Here is a 21678-nt window from a genome sequence, read left to right as displayed (position 1 = left end):
ATATGGCTTGTCCCCTAGATTCTGCCTAGATGCCAAACTTTTAGATTACTCTAAAACTAAGAGATTATTCTTGCCTGGCCTGTCTGGAAGCTCTACAGCCACTCTAGAGTCTGGTCATATATTACTGAAACCAAAAGAAGCATTTCAACAAGCCTTTACATTCTTGAGAGATCAAGACTGCTAGTGAAGTATCTGTTCATTAAGTCTGAACCTGTCCTTATTCATCAGGAAGCCAAATCCACCACCCCCCAAGAAACTACAGAGTAGTTTTTCCCCAGCTTTATCTTCTACAAACACTCATTAAAAGGATTATTCATAAGAATCCTGATTGGTAGAGAAAGACATGTGCCTCTAACCTTAACAGCTTCAAGTGTCTTCTGGTAGTGTTACAGGCAAAAAGCTTCTGGGAGTAAGAAAAAAAAAAATGGACAAAATAATTAAAATCTATAGTAACAGTACAACATTTAGTCACAACTACTCATGAGTAAGTTGTGTTGAACTCATTGGGGGTTGCAGGATCAGGTTCTTAGCTTTTACAGTTACAGGGCAAGGTTACAATTTAATATCATGCTGTCAGTCTCCTCTTCGCAAGAGTCTAAGAAAATGGTTTTACTGTCCCATTTGAACAGAAGCCGCATCTCTATAAAGCCTGGAATTTCTAAATGCAGAAATAAACAGTTCAGCAGTCATGAACTGTAAAGCTTAATATGAAATTACAAATAAAAAAATCCTGGGATAGTAAGTCAAGATAAGATCTCATGCACTTTTGATTTCCCCACCCTTCATATTAATTATGTGAAACTGGCAACTTCAGTGCCTTGACTGCATAACAGCACAGATGAGGTGCCAAGTTCAGGCCAAAACTTGTTGTAGGGTTTCAGGTTGCATCTTGCTGCATTTTCGTTTTAAAAAAAACTCAACTGCACAACCCCCACACACTTAAAAAGGTGACTTGCAGAGCTATTGAAGATCTCTCTATCTGACAGGACATCTTTGTGCTATTTAAGGACAGGGTCTCCACCTGGTTACTCTGTGTTTTAGAAAGGCAGGTCTTGCCTAGCCTGCCTTTCCAAAAAAAGGGCTGTGAAGCACAAGACACGGTAGGGATCACAAGAGAAATCAATCATGTTTCACTAATTTGAAAATAAAAACCATTTTTTGTTCAGACCGTTGAAAAAGTTAACACCTGCAGAGCCCAATCACAAAAACTAGCTGGCTATTCACAGTGAGTTCTGTTATAAAAGCTCACAACTCCTGTCTGAAACCTCAAGTCAGTCTTCTGACAAAACAGGAAAGACAGCCTGAAATTCTTGGTATTTCCAACTAAAAATAAGCGTCAAGAAAAACCACTTCTGTCTCAAAGACAACAGCCATTTCAAGCGTGCTTTTAGATTATGTTAAACAAGATAAAAACCTAAGCAGTACTGCTTCTTTACAGATCACCAATGAGAAACCCATGCAAATCGGTTGCTTTGTTGTAAACAGTTTGAAACAAAGTTGAAAGCCACAAGTCTCCCTTTCCAAAACCGTGCACATAAAAATGGAAAACCCCTCACTACGTGAACACATCCCTCCTTGGCTAGGATATGGCAGAGTACGAACTTCGGAACTGCAGCCTACTTGAGAATCCAAGTCTTGGTGTAGCGAGGTCTGCCGTGAAAGAGATACTGCATCTTTAATGTAGCTGACAGAGAATCTCCTACGAGTACAACCACTGTGGGACTGCAACAACACTACTGCAGAAAATAAATAGGAAAAAGTAATGCTATTTATTGAAAGAATTCCATCTCTGAATTATTCCGTTTAAATTATAATGCAAAATAAACAGGTTTGGATAGAAACGTGCTTGCTCTCCCAGTATTTGGACTTTTAAAAAACAGTTCCTAAGAATCAATTTTAAAAAGCATTTCATAATTTGATATAGCCATAAATTAATACTGTATGGAGATGATTAATATACTATGCTAGTGGTCAGTGACCTTTTGTAAACACTAGCCAGATGCTAGCAAAACTGGCTAGAAAACTACTGTCACAGGCCTTTTTAACAAACAGTATCATAATTTGTTTCAACAATCAGATTCTTAATTGTTTTCACAAAACCTTTTCCTATTTTTTGATATACTTTATTTTAAACCTAATACCTGAAAACATAAACAAGTCTTCAAACCTCTTCCACTAACACTAAATACACAAGGCAATTAAACTTCAGTTGGCCATAACTACATAAGCTCTCGTGCGAGAGACCCAGTCAGACAGGATCTCCCACCCTCCCCTTCCATCCACCCCCTCCCCGAACAATCCATGCACCCTCCCGCTGAGGTGAAGGGAAAGCGAGGGACAGTAGGAAGTGGCACAGTGGACTGGCATTCCCCTCTACGTGCGATTCAGCGTCTGGAAGATTCGAGAGATCTGTAGCATGACAGGCCCAGTTTCTGGGTCATTCATCCACTGAGTGCTGTTCAAGGGGTTTTCAAGCATATCCTCGAAGGCTGCCAAGAGATGGAAATTGCAACACTCAATTAGCCCTTTATTCAGCAAAGGCTTCAATGTTTGGGATGCCTCAACAGGAGGACAGTTAGAAATAGCTACAACTCAAAGACAGTGGGCAAGCATCACCCAGAAATGGTGGGAATACACATCATACATTGACCATTTGCACTCCTATGTCTCCATGGCCTGGGATGCTACCGGCCATTACGCTTTTTCCACTCCTCAGCATTAAATTCACTGTAGACAGAAGCTGACTAAGTACTCAGCCCGGATTACAGTCCACCTCAGACCTTAGGGATATGGGATCGAACAGCTAAAGCCTACGCACACATCTACATGCAGTAGCAGGGAGCATGCTATGCAATTCATCCATTTATGAATGCCCATCTTAGAACCGCATCATTTGCTGCCAGTACTTGTAGGGAGAGACTCTTCTGCAACTCTACTCTTCTGATCAAACTGTTCCACAACCCAGCCCAAACTTCTCAGCGGCTACTTCTTGCACCAATATCTTTCTTCCTCCCTGGTACTTAACGAAGACAGTTCAGAGGAAGCACTGTCCCCCCCTTGCCTCTGTTACTTTCGCTTTTCTATGCTGTACTTCGGTTGTCCTATGGCTACCCTCTTGTAACACCTCTAAAATGAAAACTCAGCCTGCAAAATAAGCAGCAGGCATACCAAAGGCGACCAGAAATGAGCAGCAGAGCCAGCAGAAGCGTAGCCCTCCATAAGCCCCCAAATCTCAGAGCTCTATCTTTGCACAGACTTCCCTGAAGTCAGAAGGGAAGCAGCATCTTCCCTCTGAGTATCATGTGCTTTTCTCCTTTCTGGTGTTTGGAAAATACAGGATGTCAGGGAGGCAGCCAGTTCCACCTGCCTAGACACAGGCAGAAGGGTAAAGGCTGCCTGTGCAGAACAGTTAACTCCATTTCTAAACAGTGACAGCAGTCCAAATATTGAAGAGCAGTTTTTTCTTTCTATACATAGCTGTCTTTACAATAAGCTTTGTTGTTTTCTTTTATTTGTGGGGTTTGGTTTTTTTTTTTAATGTTTTAGTTTTCATTCCTCTACTTACATTAAAAGAATCTGACAGCTACCACAAGAGCTAAGCTGCAAATCGGGCAGAAGAATTGTCCAGCAATAATTTATAACCCTTACGACAGACACTAAGCTGGCCTACTGGACATTTGGAGCAGTCATTATAGAACAGGGGAAAAAAAAAAAAAAGGCAGTTGCACATCTGACCTATTCAGAAGTCACCAAAATAGTGTTGTAAGAGTCTGACAGACTGGCACCAAGGTCAGTGTCTTAATTTTCCCAGGAGTGTTAGTGTACAAAGCTCCAACTGACATTAGTGTGAGCTGTAAGCACCCAGCACCTCTGAAAGGCTCACCATTAATACCTTGCTCAAGGTCACGCAGCATGCCTCCAGAAAAGCCCAGAATAAAGTACAGATCTCACCTTTCACCACTTTAACTATGTCCTTTTACATAGACTCAAAAACTTAAACCCAAGGATGTAACAACATTCTTTAAGTATCTAATTCAATGCAAACACTCATTATTAAAATCTGTGACAGAAGCAATTTGCAGATGTATCATTTGGAATATATTCTCTGATGTTCATCCAAGCTTTACAAGCGCATATAGTGGCATTTCATTTTCTATTTATATTCTGAGCTGCAATGTGGAACCCTCATTGGAAATGAGGAGGCCATTTGTTCAGAAATCAGAGTGGGAAGGTTCTGCTCTTGAATTATTTAAAGCCTTGCAAACTCTCCTAATTACATTTTAAGTAGTATTTTTAAAAGCTCTCTTTCAAGAGCTGCACATAGACTCTTTATTTAAAAGCACTGCTTGAAGTAAATTTTGAAGCCAAGGACTAAATGCAAAACTTTTTATATACATCACAGAGCCAATGTCATTCTTCTGTATCATCCTCCAGCAGAGACACAGATTCATCAGAGATTTCGTGTTCCACTGTCAGGCTCTGAGCACAGAAAGTTGGGTACTTGCTGTGCTCAGAGTCCTTCTGACCGTGAGCACACAGATTTTACCAGCAAGGGAAGTGTGTTTTCACATACATTATCTCAACTTTGATAGGCAAGACCTTAGCTCAGGCGTCTTGTCTGGTTACTCTTCTACAAGTTATCTTCTGTCTCAAAGATCAGGCCTCAACACACAGTAAACTCTACAGTAGGAGACAGCCTTGTTTTTTCTGTGAAACAGTCAGAGTTCTAGACAGACATTCCTGATTTTTCCCCTCATGGCCAAAGGGAGAACACAAAAGGTCTCCTAAATCCACAAAAGCATTGCAGCCAGCAGCTATTAAAGTTCTGAGTTCAGCAAGTGTAATCCAGTAGCCTGGGGAATTAGTATCGTTCCTGGGACAGCCCCAAGTTCTGTTTTGGGTTTAGCTGAGTTGCAGTATGAAGCAAACAAACAATACAGCTGCTGAAAATGAGGAAAAGGGTACAGAGCTGCACCTACCCCACAAAGCTTGCTGTCATCAGCCAGTCTCCACTCTCATTTGCTAGGAGCTACAGAAACAGTGTGCATATATATAGCAGGAACCCAAGCAGGACTTACCTAGTAGAGTTTTAGGGTTGGTTAGCCCTAGCTGTACCACTGGGTTTTCTAAGATGGCTTGGAAGAGAGGGCTATTGGTGTCAATGCCCTTATCTAAGTCCTCTGGAGAAGGCTTTCTGTCTCCCAGCAGCCATTCACACTGAAAGAAATCACCAGGCACAGCAGATGTCATGACTGGCTCCATTAGAAAGAAAGAGTCTCAAAAGTTTTGGCAATGTGGCACGTTAAAACTGTATTTTCCTCTCACAGTTTAAGACCAAGCTATACATTTCTTTTCACACTAGATTACTATTCATTTCTGTGTTGCTCCCACAGAAACCAACTTTTTGTTTCAATGGGAACAGCAGTAGTGCCTGGTATGGTAATAAAGTTACATCAGCGTTGGGTGTTTCAAAGCTCAGGGAAGATGTGTATTATCTTACACAGGTCCTGCCTCAAAGGAGCCCCATCAACATGGTTACAATGCAGCACCCTGAAGCACCATCCAGCCCAATATCCCCTCTCTAATAGCAACCAGCACTGGATGCTTAAGAGGACAAAATTCCTTGGCTGTCAGCTGCATCCATATAATCTTCCTTATCATCCACTACTGGGGACTAATCAGTCTTTGAAAACCTTCATATTTTTTAATTCCATAAACTGTGGAATGCATCGCTCTAGAATGGTAATTTACACACTGCATGGCTTGAATATCTTGCTTGATAATTTTTGTTCCTATTGTTTAATCAGTTATTAATTATTGGGAATACCTTTTCCTTTCTCACAATACCATAGTCTCTTTTGCAGAGTCTGAGGAAGTTTCCCAAAAGCTTTTTGCAAATCCACACATGCTATCCCAACCAAATCAGCCTCAACTTCATGCAGGCCAAGTTCCTCTACAAAGTCTAAAACTTCTGTATTCTAGTTGTGCATCTAATTTGAAAGAGGCACAGAATATCTAGTGCTCATTTAGTCTCCAGTAACAGTCATGCTTTATGACAGATCAAAACATCAACCAACTCAACAATGAAAAGAATCAGTTGAACAGACTATTGTAGCAATCAGGAACAGAAATGACATTGTACTCACGGCCGCATTTTGCTGGTTGTTGTTTACTCTGAGTGCATCTACCACTTCTTTTTCATCAAATCCCATCTCCATCAGGGCAATGACAGCCTGTATCAGATTTGCACAGCTTAATAAATGTAACATTTAAAACAGAAGTGAGAACAATCACATCCTTTCACCTTCTGTGTAGCTTTCTGTAGGGTAAAAAAACCCCATTATTTCCATTTGTAGACCACCAAGTTTTCAAATAGCCTGTATCAAAAGCATCTTTATTACGGAAGATGACTACATCTTAAAAGTGAAGGCAGTTCCCAACCTCAAGACTGAAAGCTGAATGCAAGGCAAAGAGCAAGCGTACCTGGGGTAGAAAGGAGAAGAACTGGACAGAAACACCTTACTTTGGAACTTCTCTCATGTCACAAAGCTTTTGCTCACATCTCACTGACCTATCAAGCTTCACATGCATTTGTAGTTCCATTCACTCAATTTAATTTCACTTCCTGGATTTATTATATTGCTAGTGAATGTTATATATTTAGACAAGCGTATCTAGATATTGTTATGAGAATGTTTAACCATTTAGAAATCGTGCTCAGGTCATCAAATACATTTGCAGCTTTTCACCTAAATCTCAAGAAACAACTAGTTGTAAAAACAAAGCACTAGATTCCAAAGAGCACCTCCTGGTGAGTTTACAGTGTGATAACAACATGTATTTTCATTTCAGCTAATTCTAAAAACAAGGATAACTTCTGAATTTGCTGCAAGACTTAAACCTGCTGCTGATACTTCTTGTCCTCTAAATGCAAATAAAATGCTCTTCTATCCTTTTCTACAGCAGAAGGACCTGCTCCTGTCCTGCAACCCTTCCTTCCTAAACAGCAGTCATAAAAAGCTATGCCAGGAGTCTGGCAGCTCATTTCAGTCCCATTAGTTAGTTTTCAGGTGCAGAAGTGTCAGTAATTTAGCTACTGCCATCTGAGACAGCAATGCATTAATTAGGTAATATCCCTTTTAGCAACCTAAATTTAAACAGTCCCTAAAGACTTCTACTAAAATACTGTCAAGCCAGCACAATACACATCTACCCAGCTATCCCATTTCATTTATTAACTAAACACTTATTTGGATTCCATGGTGCCTACACAGCCCCTTCCAATCCTAACAGTTACGCAGGGAGATAAATGGCACATACTCGTGGGTCTGGACGAAACTCTCTTTTCCTCCGGATCTTCTTGAATATTTCTGTCAGCTCATCCTTGGCCTCTTCCCCACTCGCTTCTGAACTAGGACCCGCAGTTGCTTCAGCGGAGGATGCACTAGCTTCAGCTGTGGCTTCTGAAGCAGTCTGACCTGGAAGTGGAGCATCCACTGTAGGGTCGTCTGCATGTTCTATCAACCACTCCATGGCCTGCGTCACCGACATACTGATAAGCAAATCAAAACACAGGAATGAGAAACACTCCAGATGTACAGCTGTGTTCTACATACATTTGCCTCTGCATTTATTCCTGTGGTATGCTGACTTGCAGGTTAATTAGTATCTGAAAAGTCATAAATAATAAAAGTTTTGGGGCAAATCTCAGAGCGTCTTCATTTTCTGGGCATTCAGGGCACCACAATCTTCTCTGAAGCTCAGAACACTGAGGAATGAAGCTCAGTTTGGACAGCTGCAACCCAGATTGTAAAAGGCATTTTTGAGGGAGTCACCTTATTCTCTGCGACATCTGCTTTATTTCACAAGAGAAACACTGACTATTTGCAACCGTTGACAAGACTGCAAGCAAAGCATGTTCCAAATTTACAAGGAACCACATCTCAGACGCAAGCTACTTTGCTGCTTCCTAAGACCTCAGACACCCATCCAGTGATCAAGGAATGCCGTTAACACCACAAGAAAGAAAGAGGGTGAAAAACATTTTATGTGCACAGCACGTCCTGTGTGAGAGGAAAAATTCACCACAGGCAACAGCACCTGAACCTGTGCCACTCTTCTTCCTCCACTCTGACTTAAGAAGAAATCTGCGATCCCTCGAAGGAGAGGCTAGCCCAAGGGAACAGAATATGATCTTAACACTGCCACTTGATATACAGTGTAATTGCTCAACCTAAGGGATCTTGAGAGCGTCCCAACACATCTCTTCCCAAGGAATATAGAGGAAGAAGCAAAGATAACGACAGGACAACCGAAAATGTGATTTCATTTGACGCATGGGCATTATTACATGTTTATAGAAAGGAAAGCCTTTGCCTGTTTGGCTTTTCAGTGACAATGTGAAAGATGGAGGACATTGGGAAGAAAGTCTGAGCTGCAGAGGAGATACTGGAAAAAGAGTGACTGGAGTATGTTGTGGCTTCTCTATCATTAGGAATTTTTGGAATGCCCTAACAAACCTCTCTCAGGAGTAAGGCAATATAGCTGATTGTTCTTGGCGCCCAGGAAGAACTATATTACCTCCTATTTTCCTACAGTTGCTACCTGGACTTCACAGTATCCTTGGAAGGTTTTTAGGATCAGTACAAAGGTTTTTTTCTACAGCTGCAAGACCAGTGTGGATGGGCTAGGTTTGCTTTTCCGCTCTGTAAAATATGAATTCTAAAGTGGAACAAAATGAGAGTTTAATACTTGGAAACTGTGCCAGCCTGGCAGCCTTGTGAACCACAGACCAGCTATTCCTTCCAGAGCAAGTACTGCACCGTTTCCCCTTCCCTGTGCCATCCACACCTGCGCGCTGCCTGAGGCAGCTCTGTTCTCTGAGTTAATGCTTTTTCCAACCTAGTTTTAGGTGACCCACATAAGGAGACTGTATTAAAAAAGATGCAATTTTTTTTTTAAGCCATATAGAGTAATGTACAGGCAGTGTGCTGAGTACACTTACTGATTTAACCGAAGGGCTTTGACAGCTCTGCTTTCTGGAAACCCCATTTCTGTAAGCTGTCGCAGTGCTATCTCGTCCACTCTGTCTTCCTCATCCTCATCCAGCATAGCTACAGATACACAAATAAAACAACACTCAGATTGACTTCAAGCTAAAATAAACCCCTTTCTCAATGGAATGGCATGTGTTATGTTCAAACCCCGTTCTTCTCTTCCAACCCTTCTTTTGTTTCTGCCCCGAATTTGCTATCTCATCATTTAATTTGCTGCACTCAGCTTGGGCTGACTCAGATAGATCCTTCCAGGACAAAGACTTTGTCCAGATGTGTTCAAGGCCTCAAATGAAAAACAGCTAACTCTCACATGACCACAGAATTTCCACATAAGTAAATATACAGGAGATTCACTGAAGACCTAGAAAGTAAGTTGGATCTGATTATAGCAGATCTCAAGGGCAAGCATCTCCCACAAACTGAATCAACAGCTACACTTTCTCCTCATTCTACTATCACCTTCTGCATTTTCAACTATTCTTTACCATCCCTAAAGTGCAACTCAAAAGTTTTCCAATTTTTTCACTACTAAAAATTCTGGTTTTAAATAGAACTTCTCATCCATCCCAAAGGGACCTCACAAATTCACCACTTTCACACAATCTGTATCCAGAAGGTGAAATCTCTGCCACAAAAGTAGCTTTGCTTTTACGTCAAGGTCTGGACTTTACTCTGCGAGCCAATTCTTCTGCTATGGAAACAAACAAGTTGCCAGGACTGAACTAGTAACTATAAAGATATGTTCATACCGTTTGCTTTCTTAAATAGTTCAACTGCATCTGGGTTCAGTGCTAGCAGTTTCTGTGCAACTTCTATGAGAGACACTAAGATCTTCCGGAGCTCTGTCTGGAACTGCAAGAAAGGAAACTGTCAAAACATTTAGACAGGAAGTTACCAGACATCATTGAATCTTAATATATCTATTGTTAGTAACTCAGCAGCAGTCTGGTCCCTGTACAGAAGGTTGCTTTATTAGAGCTTCATTCTCATTGTTTAGTCTCTCAAGAAGCACTGGGCCCTTCTGAAGTGCTACATGGATGTAAAAGCTACTGGGCAGAAAGGTCCTTTTATTTCTACCACAGCCTGCCACCCAGTACCGCCACAAGATGTGCAGTGTTCAAGAAAACTCATTGCTTCATAGAAACACTGACTCTCACCTTGCAGAAATGCTGTTAAGACGACAGTCACAGTAGCTTTGTACCGGGGCTGCTTACTTCTGTGAACCAACGAGCCTTCCTGGTTTACTATTTCCTTTCTAGTACTCTAAACTCAAACAACATAGATCAAAGCTGTTTTGTAAGCTGAAGCATCACAAATACCTTTCAGTTGGACATTTGTTTTTAAATACGCTGTGCTCAGTAGGTCACATTGGCCATTAAACAGCTTAAATGCCAACTGTCCCCTTCGGGTTACTAGGGCATACTGACAGCATGCAATATGTAGGCAGATTTGCAGCTTCACACTCTTGCTAGTACAGAAGGGTAAAAGTAGTTCCCACACCACTAAAGACAGTCAGAAGCATTACAGACTATCAGCATTCAATTACTGAAGTCAAAATTTATGCTTAATTTCTCTTTTCAATACCATGGAAGAGAAAAAAACCCCCAAACTCAACAATACTGCAAAGACCTGAGACTGAAAGAGCTATTTAAGACTGAAGAAATAAAACGCCCTAGCTTCAAATATGCCAGATATTCAATATGTACACCAAGGCTCTTCCATGGACAAATACAACATTCAGAATCATAGCTTAGAGCAGGGCTTTTTATTATCACTAAATAGTATGAGCTGTGTCTAGATCTTAAGCTAGCTACTCTAATATACATTATATACATCTGAATTCCTCTTATAGAGAGAAGAGGATCACATTCATATGTAAGAGAAAAGGTTATACAAGATAAAAGCCTATTTGGATGTTAGTGTCTGTGTGTTAAAAGTCAAGAATACTACTTACATCCCTCATGTTGTGATGGGCCACGGTGCGATCCACATTGCGAGAGGGCAGATTTGCAGTTGCTTTGAGAATAGCATCCTTATCAGGAGCTTTCTGCTCTTGTTTCCTCTGAAGGACAGAAAATATGATTAGGTTTCATAACCCACTATCCACAGAACAGAGAAGACGGCACAGCAGACAGCAGTTTCATATTCTTCACTAAGGCATCAAGCAGTGCTCTGTAACTTGCAACTAAGAAAAACAGCAGTCTAGCAATACAATGGATTAACAGCACCAGTATCATTTTGTAATTATAGAGCAAAAGAGGACCTGTTGAGTTGCCCCACTTCAGTCCTTATACCTATCTGTGTTACCTAAACACACAGGGAAATTCCAGCATAAAGAGGGAAAGTGTAACAAACACAGGGAGAACTCAGAGGCCTCAGTGCCCAGGACCATATTCTGCTCCGCATGGTTTGCTCATGGCACGCTCTCCTCAAACCCACGGTTTGTCAGGAGATGTATCAACACTGTGCACAAACTAACAACTGCTTAACACTGGAAGTGCTCCGCTGCTTGCAAGTATCATGCAGAGATATATGGTGCCTTGGATTTTCAGTACATGCTTATAGTCCAGGACAAAACACAGCAGGGTAGAAACTCTTAAGTATTTCCCAGTCTTGTAACTTATACTCTTACAGTGACATTCTGCACAGCAAGACCATACTGAAGAGAGAGACATACACCAATACCTACAGGAAGCAAGAAGAAACAAAGCTGTGCAAGGGCAAAGTAGAGACCCCTAGGAGTTCACAATGTCAAGCACAAGCACCACCCAAAGTGTTTATATGATAACATCAACTGCAGTACCACTGGTGCATAAGCAACATCCTGGGCATCACTGACCCTCAGTAACAATTACATTCCAATAAAATAAAATAAGAAGAGTAGTAAGGGGCCAACACTCCAGCTCTAGAGACCTGGTTAAAGGGTGACAAGCCACACATTGCTAAAGATAGAAGACCACCTGACAGCAAGTCAACATATTTCTATAAGGGTTTCAGAGACAAAGCAAGGCACTTGCTGAACTACACTTACACAGTTACCAGGCATTTGTTCAAAGATTAAATCTATACTACTTCCACAGAGTGTGTCTCCATGTCTTGTTCTAAGGCAAATGTTCTCACCAAGTTAAAAATGCAGTATCAGCTTCCTCAAAGTTTGGAAGGAACATGAAGTAATTTCCCTAGAATTTAACTGGCAGCATTTGCCTCTACAAGCAAAAGGAGTACACCACAGTAATCTTTGCACACATAATTAATAAAGCAGTTAATCAAAACGGCCAAGTCGAGAGGTCTTTCACACTCACTTTCTCCTCTGCTGACACATCTGCCATTTTGGGGAGCGGAGGTGGCGCACGTTTCTTTATCAAAAGCAAGACATCTAGAAAGAGAATGATACTGAAGTACATTAGAAAGTAACATGAAAACAGTTATTTTAAGATACTTCACAAACTCAGTTTTTCCTGGAGATGAATTTTGTATTAATTCCGCTGTAGCATCGGACCTTTTTCACACTTTAAAATCTGTATGGCTTTACATGCTCCCCTTCAGTGTTTGCAATTCCTTAGTGCACAGCGAATTCCAAATTTGGTCCATTATTAGTTACACTTTGACAGTTACCAATTTCTTCTCCTTGTATAACACTATTAAAGAAAGGGTATTACAGGCTCCAGTTGTCTTCTAACATTAATAGTACGGTAACCGGTTCACGACAATAAGAGAATATCTGCACTTTCAGTGCTTCCACTGAGAAGGAACCAGCACAGACAGTTCCCGGGTGGTTTTGGGTCTAAGCTGAGACCTTCCAACTGCAGCAAAGCAAGCACCAAGCTTCAACGAGAACTGCCAGTATCAGGTTGAAGCTCACCTCTGTGCGTGAATGGCAGCAGAGCGATCCACAGTCTACAGCAGGGATGCATCACTGGTAGACCACCAGGGCAAGTCTCAAGGACAAGTCTTCAGTCTCAGATAGCCCATATCACCTGGCACGAGTGTGCTCTGGCCTTTTAAGACTAACACTCTCCCCTTACAAGGTACCTTTTTTTCTTGGGATCACGTGGTGCTTTACAGGTTTCTAGCACCTCAGTTACTACCACAAATGTTCTTAAGGGTGGAAAGGTGCAGACACCCTGCTCGGAGCCCAAAGCAGGCCTGTGCAGCATCTGCAGCCCTTCAGCCAGATACAGCCTGGCACACAGTTTTTAGTCCAGTGCACTAAGCAGGTAAAAAGCAAACAAAGCATGCTTTGTACAAGTTTCCTTGGTCTGGCTCAGCACATAGCAGCCAAGAGCAACAGCTGGTGAAGGCAGTTAACCCTCATTTGTCCAGCTGACCAGAACACGAAAGGATCCACATGCTGACTCTTGGCTGCCCTGTGCAGTCAGCTGGTGGCAATCAGCTGTCAGCTGCAATCTTGTCTCCCTGACAAGCAAGGCACATGAAAGGTAGAGCACACTGCAGAGGGAAAAGGAGCAATGAGGCATTCACATGACAGCTTACTATGACTACATGGTTAATACTGCTTAGCTGCTGCAAACTGCAATTCAAAACTCTGTAGGAGCCAGCCTAGAAATAATACACCACTGATCAGCAAAAATGCTGTCCCTTTGCCTTTGCCTACGATGGCACTTCTCAGCTGCTGTTCAGCTCTAAAGGTGATAGGTGATACTGCCTTGGAAGAGACACCAAACTGCTTGTGTTCATGGCAGCAGTTCTCCAGCCTGCATGAACACAGGCAGAAACCCAGGAACTCTACTCCTGCTGAGTTTCTGGTTCAGACAATAATTTCAGTCTACAGCAGCTCTGCTTCACTCACTTTCTGCACCACTGCCCTTTATCTCCAGAAGGGGCCATTAGCTTAAGCTGTCCAGTAAAGACTGACTCCAGCTCTCATCTTCAGATACTCTTTTGTTTCACATTACTCCTCTACACCTTTAAAGTTCAGGAGCAAATACATACCTCACATGCTGCTGTAGTCAGTGATACTATAGTGTCATGGATTCTGACCTACGTTTGCAGAGGACAGATTGAGATCTAAAAGGCAGACACTCAGATATACTTCAGCAATCATCCTTCCACTTGACCTGGAGACCTCAAGAAACCTCCCAAAAGCACTGGGTTGTCTGTCTTTGAATACTCAGCCATCATATTTATTTTTGAATCATTTTGAAGAATAAATGCTGCCCTGGAGGTTTAAAAAATTCCTTTAAAAAGAAATTAAAATTCTGTGTTTAACTTCTTGACTTAATAAACACTCCTAATTCTTTTTCAACTCTTAAAAGGAAGAGTAAAGAAACGCAAACTGCCCAAGGTGCTTTCTCTGGGTCTTGGGGGAGGGGGGGAGCCTTTTTTCCTCTTCCTTTTTTGCCACCTTATTAACTTCCTATGCCAAAGCAGAGAGTAGGTATTAAAACAGTTACTGTTTCGAACCTGCCAAATAGTTAAACACAATCTCCTGTTTCCAGACTGACAGGATTAAAAACCAGACAATCCTACCTCTATCTTGAATGTTTTCCTCCAACACTGTTTTTGTGTCTGTCAGCACCTTCTCAGAAGTAGCATGTATCAACTTATGATGTGTCATGGTTTTTGGATCCTCCAAGCTCCCAGGTACACACTGCAGAATATGATAAATATTGAAGATCAGAAGACAGGAATAAACCTACTGCATGAATCACTGCACTTCGCACATAAGATTCTCCACATACAAGCTGTGCCATCATTTACTAGCTTCTTAATAGCGTAAGCTAGAGGTCAATGCACAAAATGTATTTTATTAAAGAAACCGAGGCTTGATTTGCACTGTAACAGTACTGACTGTGGTAGGTTTCTACCTGCATATCCAAGCTTCTGGCTGGGAAGAAAAATCAACAAAAGGAAGGATTCTAGCCTTCCTTCCTTGATGCTGTAAATAGCTACACCTGGGAGTTAGACTTGATGATCCTTATGGGTCCCTTCCAACTGGAGATATTCTATGATTTAAGTTCCAACTAATTATGATGCTCTAAAACCAGACAGTTTCAAAGACCTAACATTACAGCCCAGCCACCCCAAATGAGCCCTTCAAGGGCACCAGCCTATGTGAGTGGATTTACACTTCTGCAGTACAGAACATCTCTATCACACTTCTGAGTGCTTGGTCCTATACTCAGCCCTACGGAGATTTGGAGCAAAGCAAGGATGCTCTAGGACCCACAGCTAATTAATTCTGCAACAGATTGCTAAGGTCACTCACCCTTGTGAGAAGTCTGGGGGTAGCAATTAGTACCATGAACCAAGAATGTAAATCTAGAAAGAGCATCTAGTGTTTTTATGGAAGGGAAGGCTATAATAGTGCAGCGTATTTCTCATTTGTAACTAGTGTCAAAACAGAGGAGAGACTCTCTGCTTCATCTAATAATTACTATTTACACATACTATCAGAGTAAACAAACAACTGCCAGCAGGGATTTTGGCATTAAGTGACCTTAAACTGGGAAGGCAATAGTAGTTTCTGTACCTTGTTTCAAGGTGAGATTAACAGGTTTGGTTGCTGGAGCCCTAACCTGGGTCCCTGCTCAAAGTGCTGAACAAAAGTTACATTCACAACTTTCCTTCCAAACCATAAATAATCAGCATACAGTAGATTTTTTTCATATATGAATGTAGGAATTGAACTTAACTCCTTATTACTATTGTAAGTTGTATGACAATTCACTAGAAAATCCAGTTCAAATCCTGAAAAAAGAGCAAGAACACACAGAAGCCTTGAACTGACTCCTCTTCACACAGAGTGGTTCCCAGATCCACAGTGATAGTTTTCAAGAACATGACATCAGTGTATCTAGAGGCTTCTAATTTGTTTGAGTGGGAAAAGAAAGCATAGTGGTTGCAATTCCAGAAAGGCAAAATTAAAAATAACAAACTACGAAAACTATAAAATTGATGCTGCTGTTCTTGCCACAGAGTAGGACACTTAGTACTGACCCCACCGGCTCTGCTCACAGAAAACAGCTTTTAATAATGCTTCTTTCAATACGTGTTTCTACCAAGCCAATTTTACCATGTCTGCAGAAGAGTGCATTCACCCTTTATGTCACAGATCCATTTCCAGAAAACCCACTGAAATCAGTGCTTCATTTAGCCCTGTTCATCATAATATGTATTGCCAGCCTCCTTTAAAGGAATCCTTTTAGTTCACCATCACCTTTTTTGTTGTCACTGCAACTGATGGAAAACACAGCTACCTGGTCTTTTTCCAAACATAATGGACTTGTTTTCAGCACAGATCTCAAGTTCCTCACACTTCTGTACAGTTCTGGTGCCTCAATAAGATTGAGGCAAGAACGTTTGAGTCCTGCTTTGTGTAACAGTAGCTCCTTACTAATCCTTTAGCGTATTAACTGCTGAACAAAAGCCAAAGAACACATTAAGCAGCTGGGAGTACCTCCTGTAACAGATCTGATCAGTTATCCAAAATGCATGAAAGTACGTCAGTGGAACACCTCCTCTCCAAACAAGCTCAAAATATTACTGTTACAGATCTTGAGAGTCAGAGCCCAAAAGGAAGAACTTGAAAATGGAAGCTGGGCAGTGTATGTTTGGGGCAAGAGGAGACATGACACACACCCATCATTCATTTTTTCCCTACCACGTAACATGTGCGCACACATGCAATCATAAAACTAACAAAGGTGAAAGTGAAAAAATGAAAAGTTGCTGTTTTAAAAGAAAAGCCCTGTGGACACCTTCTTCCTGTTCCTCTAACCACTTCATTAACAACTGCATAGAATGATAAGGCATATATAGACAGTACATACATCAATGAGACTGCTTAGTGAAATACTTAGCTTATCTTAACATTTCAACAGGCCCTGGGAATAGAAAAGCCATCTTAACAGGCAACGTCTCTACTGGCTCTCAACAGACCACCAGGAAGGACCACCACTAATCATCAGATCTCACTGTGGAAGCCCGCTTCAGGGGAACCATATTTGCCAAAATACAGTATTTTTTGAAGCAAATACAACGCTTTGTATTTATGTAACCGAAAACATCTTTCTCTCCAGAGAGAGAACAGCACTGGTAATCCACAGGAAGACTAGTGAAGGGACAAGGAATTCCCTGCACAGCACAGAGGAAGCATCTGTCACACAAGTGAAAGGAAGCTGAAAAATCAGGGTTCACCTTGAAGCAGAGAAATCAGGATGCACCTTGCTGCCCCAGGGCACGGCTGGGGTTACTGAGCATGGCTCCCCCAGCAATCAGAGGTGCAGCACGCTGGGGAGGATGAGCTCTCTCTGATCTTTTTGTACAAAAGCACGGTAAGGACAGGACTGCTGTTTCATCGTTTTGCTTCCAGCATAAATATTTGCATTTCTTTTCAACACTGGAGTTTACAGCAGGCTGCTTTGCCAGGCAGGTGAGAAAGCTTTGTTCACAGGTGCCTGAACAACTGCTTAAATTGCAAGCCCTGGTGATGTCAAATGCTATTTGCAAAGCTCAGAAGCCAGATAAACCACAAGAGTTTCTGTTTTTAAAATAAGAAAAAGTGGTTTTTTGTTTGCTTTTATTAACAGAAACATTTGAAAATAGTACTCACACTCCTACTAAAGCTTGGGTGGCTTAAACAATCTGCATCCCTCACAAAGTATCCAAAACATGCCCAGAGCTATGAACCTACCCCTTATCTTTGTACTCTGAGAACTAGCACCTTGCATTTCTGTTCCACAGATACTCCTTATCATACCTTAAACCCCAGGTGGAATATCACTGAGGCAGCTCAAGACAAAGGGAAACAGAAACATTAAAAGCTTGCCCCACACCGCCAGGAAAATTACAGGTAGAGCTTACATACACACACAGCCCACACTTGCGCATCGCGAGTACGTGACCACAATTATTTCAGAAATACTGCTGAGCCTCAGCAAGAAGCGATGGTCTCTTATGATGAGAGCATCGGGACCAAGGCTGTCTACAGCATCGCTGGCCAAGGCAGTGCTGTACTTGGTCTGTCCACACTGGGGACAAGAATTATGAATCAAAAATATTGAAGTGAAGCTTGAGTTTCTGTGGTTAAACTGTCCCTTCTCAATTCTGGCTCCAAAACAACAGTTGCTTTTTAAGGAAACCACAGGAGAACTCGGGGCCCACTCCCACTGAGGTGGTGGGGCCTTGCACGGGGACAAGTGACTGTGCCAAGAGAACACTTTAATGGTGAAACTTGAGTTAGAAAAATAACTAGGAAGGGAAACTGCTTATTATCAGGTATTTGTTCACAGACCATGTAGACAGCATTACTAAAGGCTGCAGATTAACAGCAATCACCACTACACTGTTACAGGTCAAGAGATAAAATTAGTGGGAGGTGTGGTTTTTTGCTTTATCTGTAACCAAAAAACCCAAACCATAAAATTCAGGAAAGAAAAAAAAAAAAAAGACATCAAGAGTGACACTTCAGAAATCAGTAAGCATTTGAATGTTATGGAGGGAGAAGTGGCCACCTTCCTAGTTCTTAACTGTTAGAAATATTATCTTCCTCTGCTTCCTGAAAGAATGATTTGAAAGACTTTACAGAACATAATAATCAGCATCTTACAAAAGATAGCTGCATAAATTATCTCCAGGTGCTATCAAGATTCACTGTAACATACCCATGATCAGGAGTCATGATTTTTCCATTTCTATTTTCCCCTCCATAAAACTATATATTATCCATAATGGTTATGCAAATCCACACCATTACCACAAAGCAGCAGAGAGAATGAAATCAAATGTCATGCCAAGTTATCAATTGTCTTCTGTCCTGACTAGCACTGCAATGCAAGCATCTATTCAATTAAGCTTCCTGATAATTAAAGGTCTTTCAGCTCTGCACATATGCACGTAATCATTACCCCACCCTGTTTTGGCAGTCTTTGCACCACTCTTCTGCTTAATCACTCAGCTGCGCTGAAGGAGGACAAGAGGGAAGCACTAGACTTCTTCCAGGAACGTAATAACACGGGGGGCCCTGAACCCCACAGCTTTCAGCAAGGCAGCCCCATTTTCCCCTCAAGAAGGATCACACTTACCTCAAGCGAAGCAAATCAGATGTAGCCTTTCTCATCCCTAAACCAAAAAACACTTGCAAAGACTACGAGACAAGAAAAGCAGCAGGTGCTATGACCTGCAGTTTCCAGGGGTTCTAGGTGACAGCAAAAGACTAGCAGGCTCAAGGCAGAGGGCACCTAGGCTGCTGGCCCCCCTTACTTCACAGCATGCTCATTCAGAAAATAAAATCTTTTACCCTTCAAATAGCGGTTAAGTAGTTATATATTATGAGTATTTCTCCTATTGCAAGTGTATTTTGTAAGAAAAGTCTTTGCAAGACTTTGAAGACCAAACCCTGCTATTAAATGCAACTCAGTAAATTGCACTCCCAGAGATGGGAGTAGAGACTCTTACTTTCACCACATAGAAGACACATATCTCTCAGCAAGAAATTCAGCAGGTTACGACTCAAGCTGCTAGTCCACGTTGTGCTGGTTCCAGACTGACAGACTTTAGGACAGTCCTAGTCATGGGTCACAACCTTACATGTTGTTGTCAATCTTACACATTGTTGTCACTCGTGTTTTTGCTTTAGAGTAAAACACTCACGGCAGATATTCAAAATTCAGTCCAACAGTTTTGAAACCACTGGTTTTAACATTTAACACCCACAAACACAGCAGTGGTAATTGATCACGTGAGTACAAAGAGCCTGTGTCTTCCAGCTCAACTTCTACAGACCATGCCTGGGCATTTTTACACATTTTCACTTCCAGAGAGTGATTAGGAATTCACCCTTTGGACACGTCCATTAAGATCTTACTGCTCAGAGCACAGGGAGGGCATTAGAAAAAACATCATCTCCCCACCAAATATCCCACTAGGTAATGTGCCAAGACAGGATAAGGCGGTACTAAGACTTTTTTAAAAATGGGAAGTTCTCCTCCACAGTTACTACTTTCCTTATTTGTTCTTAAGCAGAAACATGAAACAAACCAGGCTATAACTGGCAAGGGAAAATCATCAGAAGCCAGTTCACAAGCCTCTTGCAACGCACAGCCACCAGATCATGAAGCGCATGCAAATACCACCATAAAACACACGCCAAATTCTGTAACTAAAGGTTGCAAAGTAATTTCCCCCCAAATCCTTCTTTTCCCACATACAAAACTCTTGAAACGGGCATTTTCTTTCCATATGGAACAGTTTCACAGAACGTGGTGGGGGCAAACATGGCAAACCAGGAAACCAGAACACAAAACCATTTGGTTACTTAAGTTATTATTAAAAAAAAAAAAAAAGACAAAAACCAAACAAAACCGAAAATTCACGTTCACAGGGCGTTGGAAAAATCTGGTTTCTTCACACGGGGTCTTACCTGCCCTTCCCCTCGACCATGACTCTCAGTGCCAGCCGGAACGCTGAAGTACCACAGAAGGCACAGAGATTTGGGCTCTGTCTATGGCCCACGCCCGGCCCGGGCTCGCCGCTCCCCCCGAGCGCACCCCAGGACCCAACACACCCAAGGGATTCCCGGGGGAGCCCCCAGCCCCGGGGGCCCGCCGGGACACCTCTCCTTACGTGCTTCAGGCACCGCTCCTTCAGCTTCTCCACCGTGGTGTCCTCGGGAACCTCCTCCAGCCACTCGGCGCCCTCCATGGTGCACACATGGAGCCTCAGCACCTTCCCCGTGAAGATCTTCTCCTCCTGCACGAACATCGCCCCGGGTCCCGCCGCCTCCGATCCCCGCTCTGCCCCGGCGACGCCTCACCAGGCCCCGGGCACCGCCGTGCGCCGGGCCCCGCGCTACCGCCCGCCCATGAAGGTGACCCCGCCAGGCCCGAGGGGAGCGGCGAGCCCGGCCGGGCCGCGCTGGGACAGGGGGAGCTCGGTGGGCCCCTGACAGCGCCGCCCCTCCCGCCGCGCTGCCCCGGTCCCGCCGCCGCTGTCACCGCCTGGGCCCGGCGGTCCCTCCGGGGGGCCGGGGGCGCTCCCGCGGCGGCCGGAACCGGAAGTGCGCGGGGGATGCTGGGAGACGTAGTTTGACTGCGGCCAGCGGGACCGCTGTGGCTGCGCCGGAAGTGGAGGCCGCGCCAGGCGGAACGGAACTGGCCACCCCCGGGTGCACGGGGAGGGGGGATGGGGGTGGTCCAGACGCTTATTAACGGCTGCGCGGTGCGGGGGCGGTGCGACTTCAAAAAAAAAGAAAAAGAAAAAGAAAAAAAGTGTTTTCCCAGTGCATTGTGGGAATCGCGGCCTCTGTCTGAGCCGTGGAGCACTGTGGGAGGTCCAGCCCCCGTCCCGGTGCATGCCGGGAGCTGTAGTGCGCGGCACTTAGGTGGCACCCGCCGGCCTGGGCCAAGCCGCTGCTGCCGGCCCGAACAGCGCTCCGGCAGCGGCCGCCCACCGGGAGGCACCGGCGGGGCCCGATGGGAACCTGCCCGCCGCGCCCGAGAGGGACGGAGCGGCTGGGAGGACGCGGCGTTCTCCCTTCTGCCGCTAGAGGGGGCCCGCGAGCTGGCTGCGGGGCTGCCGAGGCGCATCGCGGCTGGCGGGCGGGGGCTGCTTCCCCGCCGCGGGGGCCGCGGGCCCGGGGGGCAGGCGGGTGGCGGGCCCT

General features: G+C 43.4%; 1 protein-coding gene across 2 annotated transcripts; it reads right to left on the bottom strand.

Annotated features, from left to right (window-relative positions):
* Positions 1–1750: 1750 nt before the first annotated feature.
* On the bottom strand, positions 1751–21068 carry UBAC1 (UBA domain containing 1). Of its 2 annotated transcripts, none has more exons than XM_056351606.1 (10): positions 20643–21068; positions 14547–14667; positions 12359–12432; positions 11011–11118; positions 9806–9923; positions 9005–9113; positions 7321–7552; positions 6147–6233; positions 5079–5217; positions 1751–2489 (listed from the first exon to the last, which is right to left on the bottom strand). In XM_056351606.1, exons 1-10 carry the CDS (start codon positions 20778–20780, stop codon positions 2374–2376), a joined length of 1242 nt encoding a protein of 413 aa, XP_056207581.1. In that variant the 5' UTR covers positions 20781–21068; the 3' UTR covers positions 1751–2373. The 2 variants fall into 2 exon arrangements, with proteins under 2 accessions (XP_056207581.1, XP_056207582.1); XM_056351607.1 differs by having other exon boundaries at positions 9806–9908.
* Positions 21069–21678: the final 610 nt, after the last annotated feature.

This window comes from Falco biarmicus, chromosome 9 (assembly GCF_023638135.1).
Source record: "Falco biarmicus isolate bFalBia1 chromosome 9, bFalBia1.pri, whole genome shotgun sequence".
Taxonomy (NCBI): Eukaryota; Metazoa; Chordata; class Aves; order Falconiformes; family Falconidae; genus Falco; species Falco biarmicus.
This window is presented reverse-complemented; position numbering and strand designations above follow the sequence as displayed.

Excerpts from the sequence above, each read along its gene's own strand:
- UBAC1 (XM_056351606.1), bottom strand. The coding sequence starts at position 20,780 with ATGTTCGTGCAGGAGGAGAAGATCTTCACGGGGAAGGTGCTGAGGCTC. Across the intron at positions 6,234-7,320 it reads AGTTTCGTCCAGACCCACGA|GCTGTCATTGCCCTGATGGA; the intron begins GTATGTGCCATT and ends AATCTGATACAG. Across the intron at positions 5,218-6,146 it reads ACAACCAGCAAAATGCGGCC|TGTGAATGGCTGCTGGGAGA; the intron begins GTGAGTACAATG and ends GATTTCTTTCAG.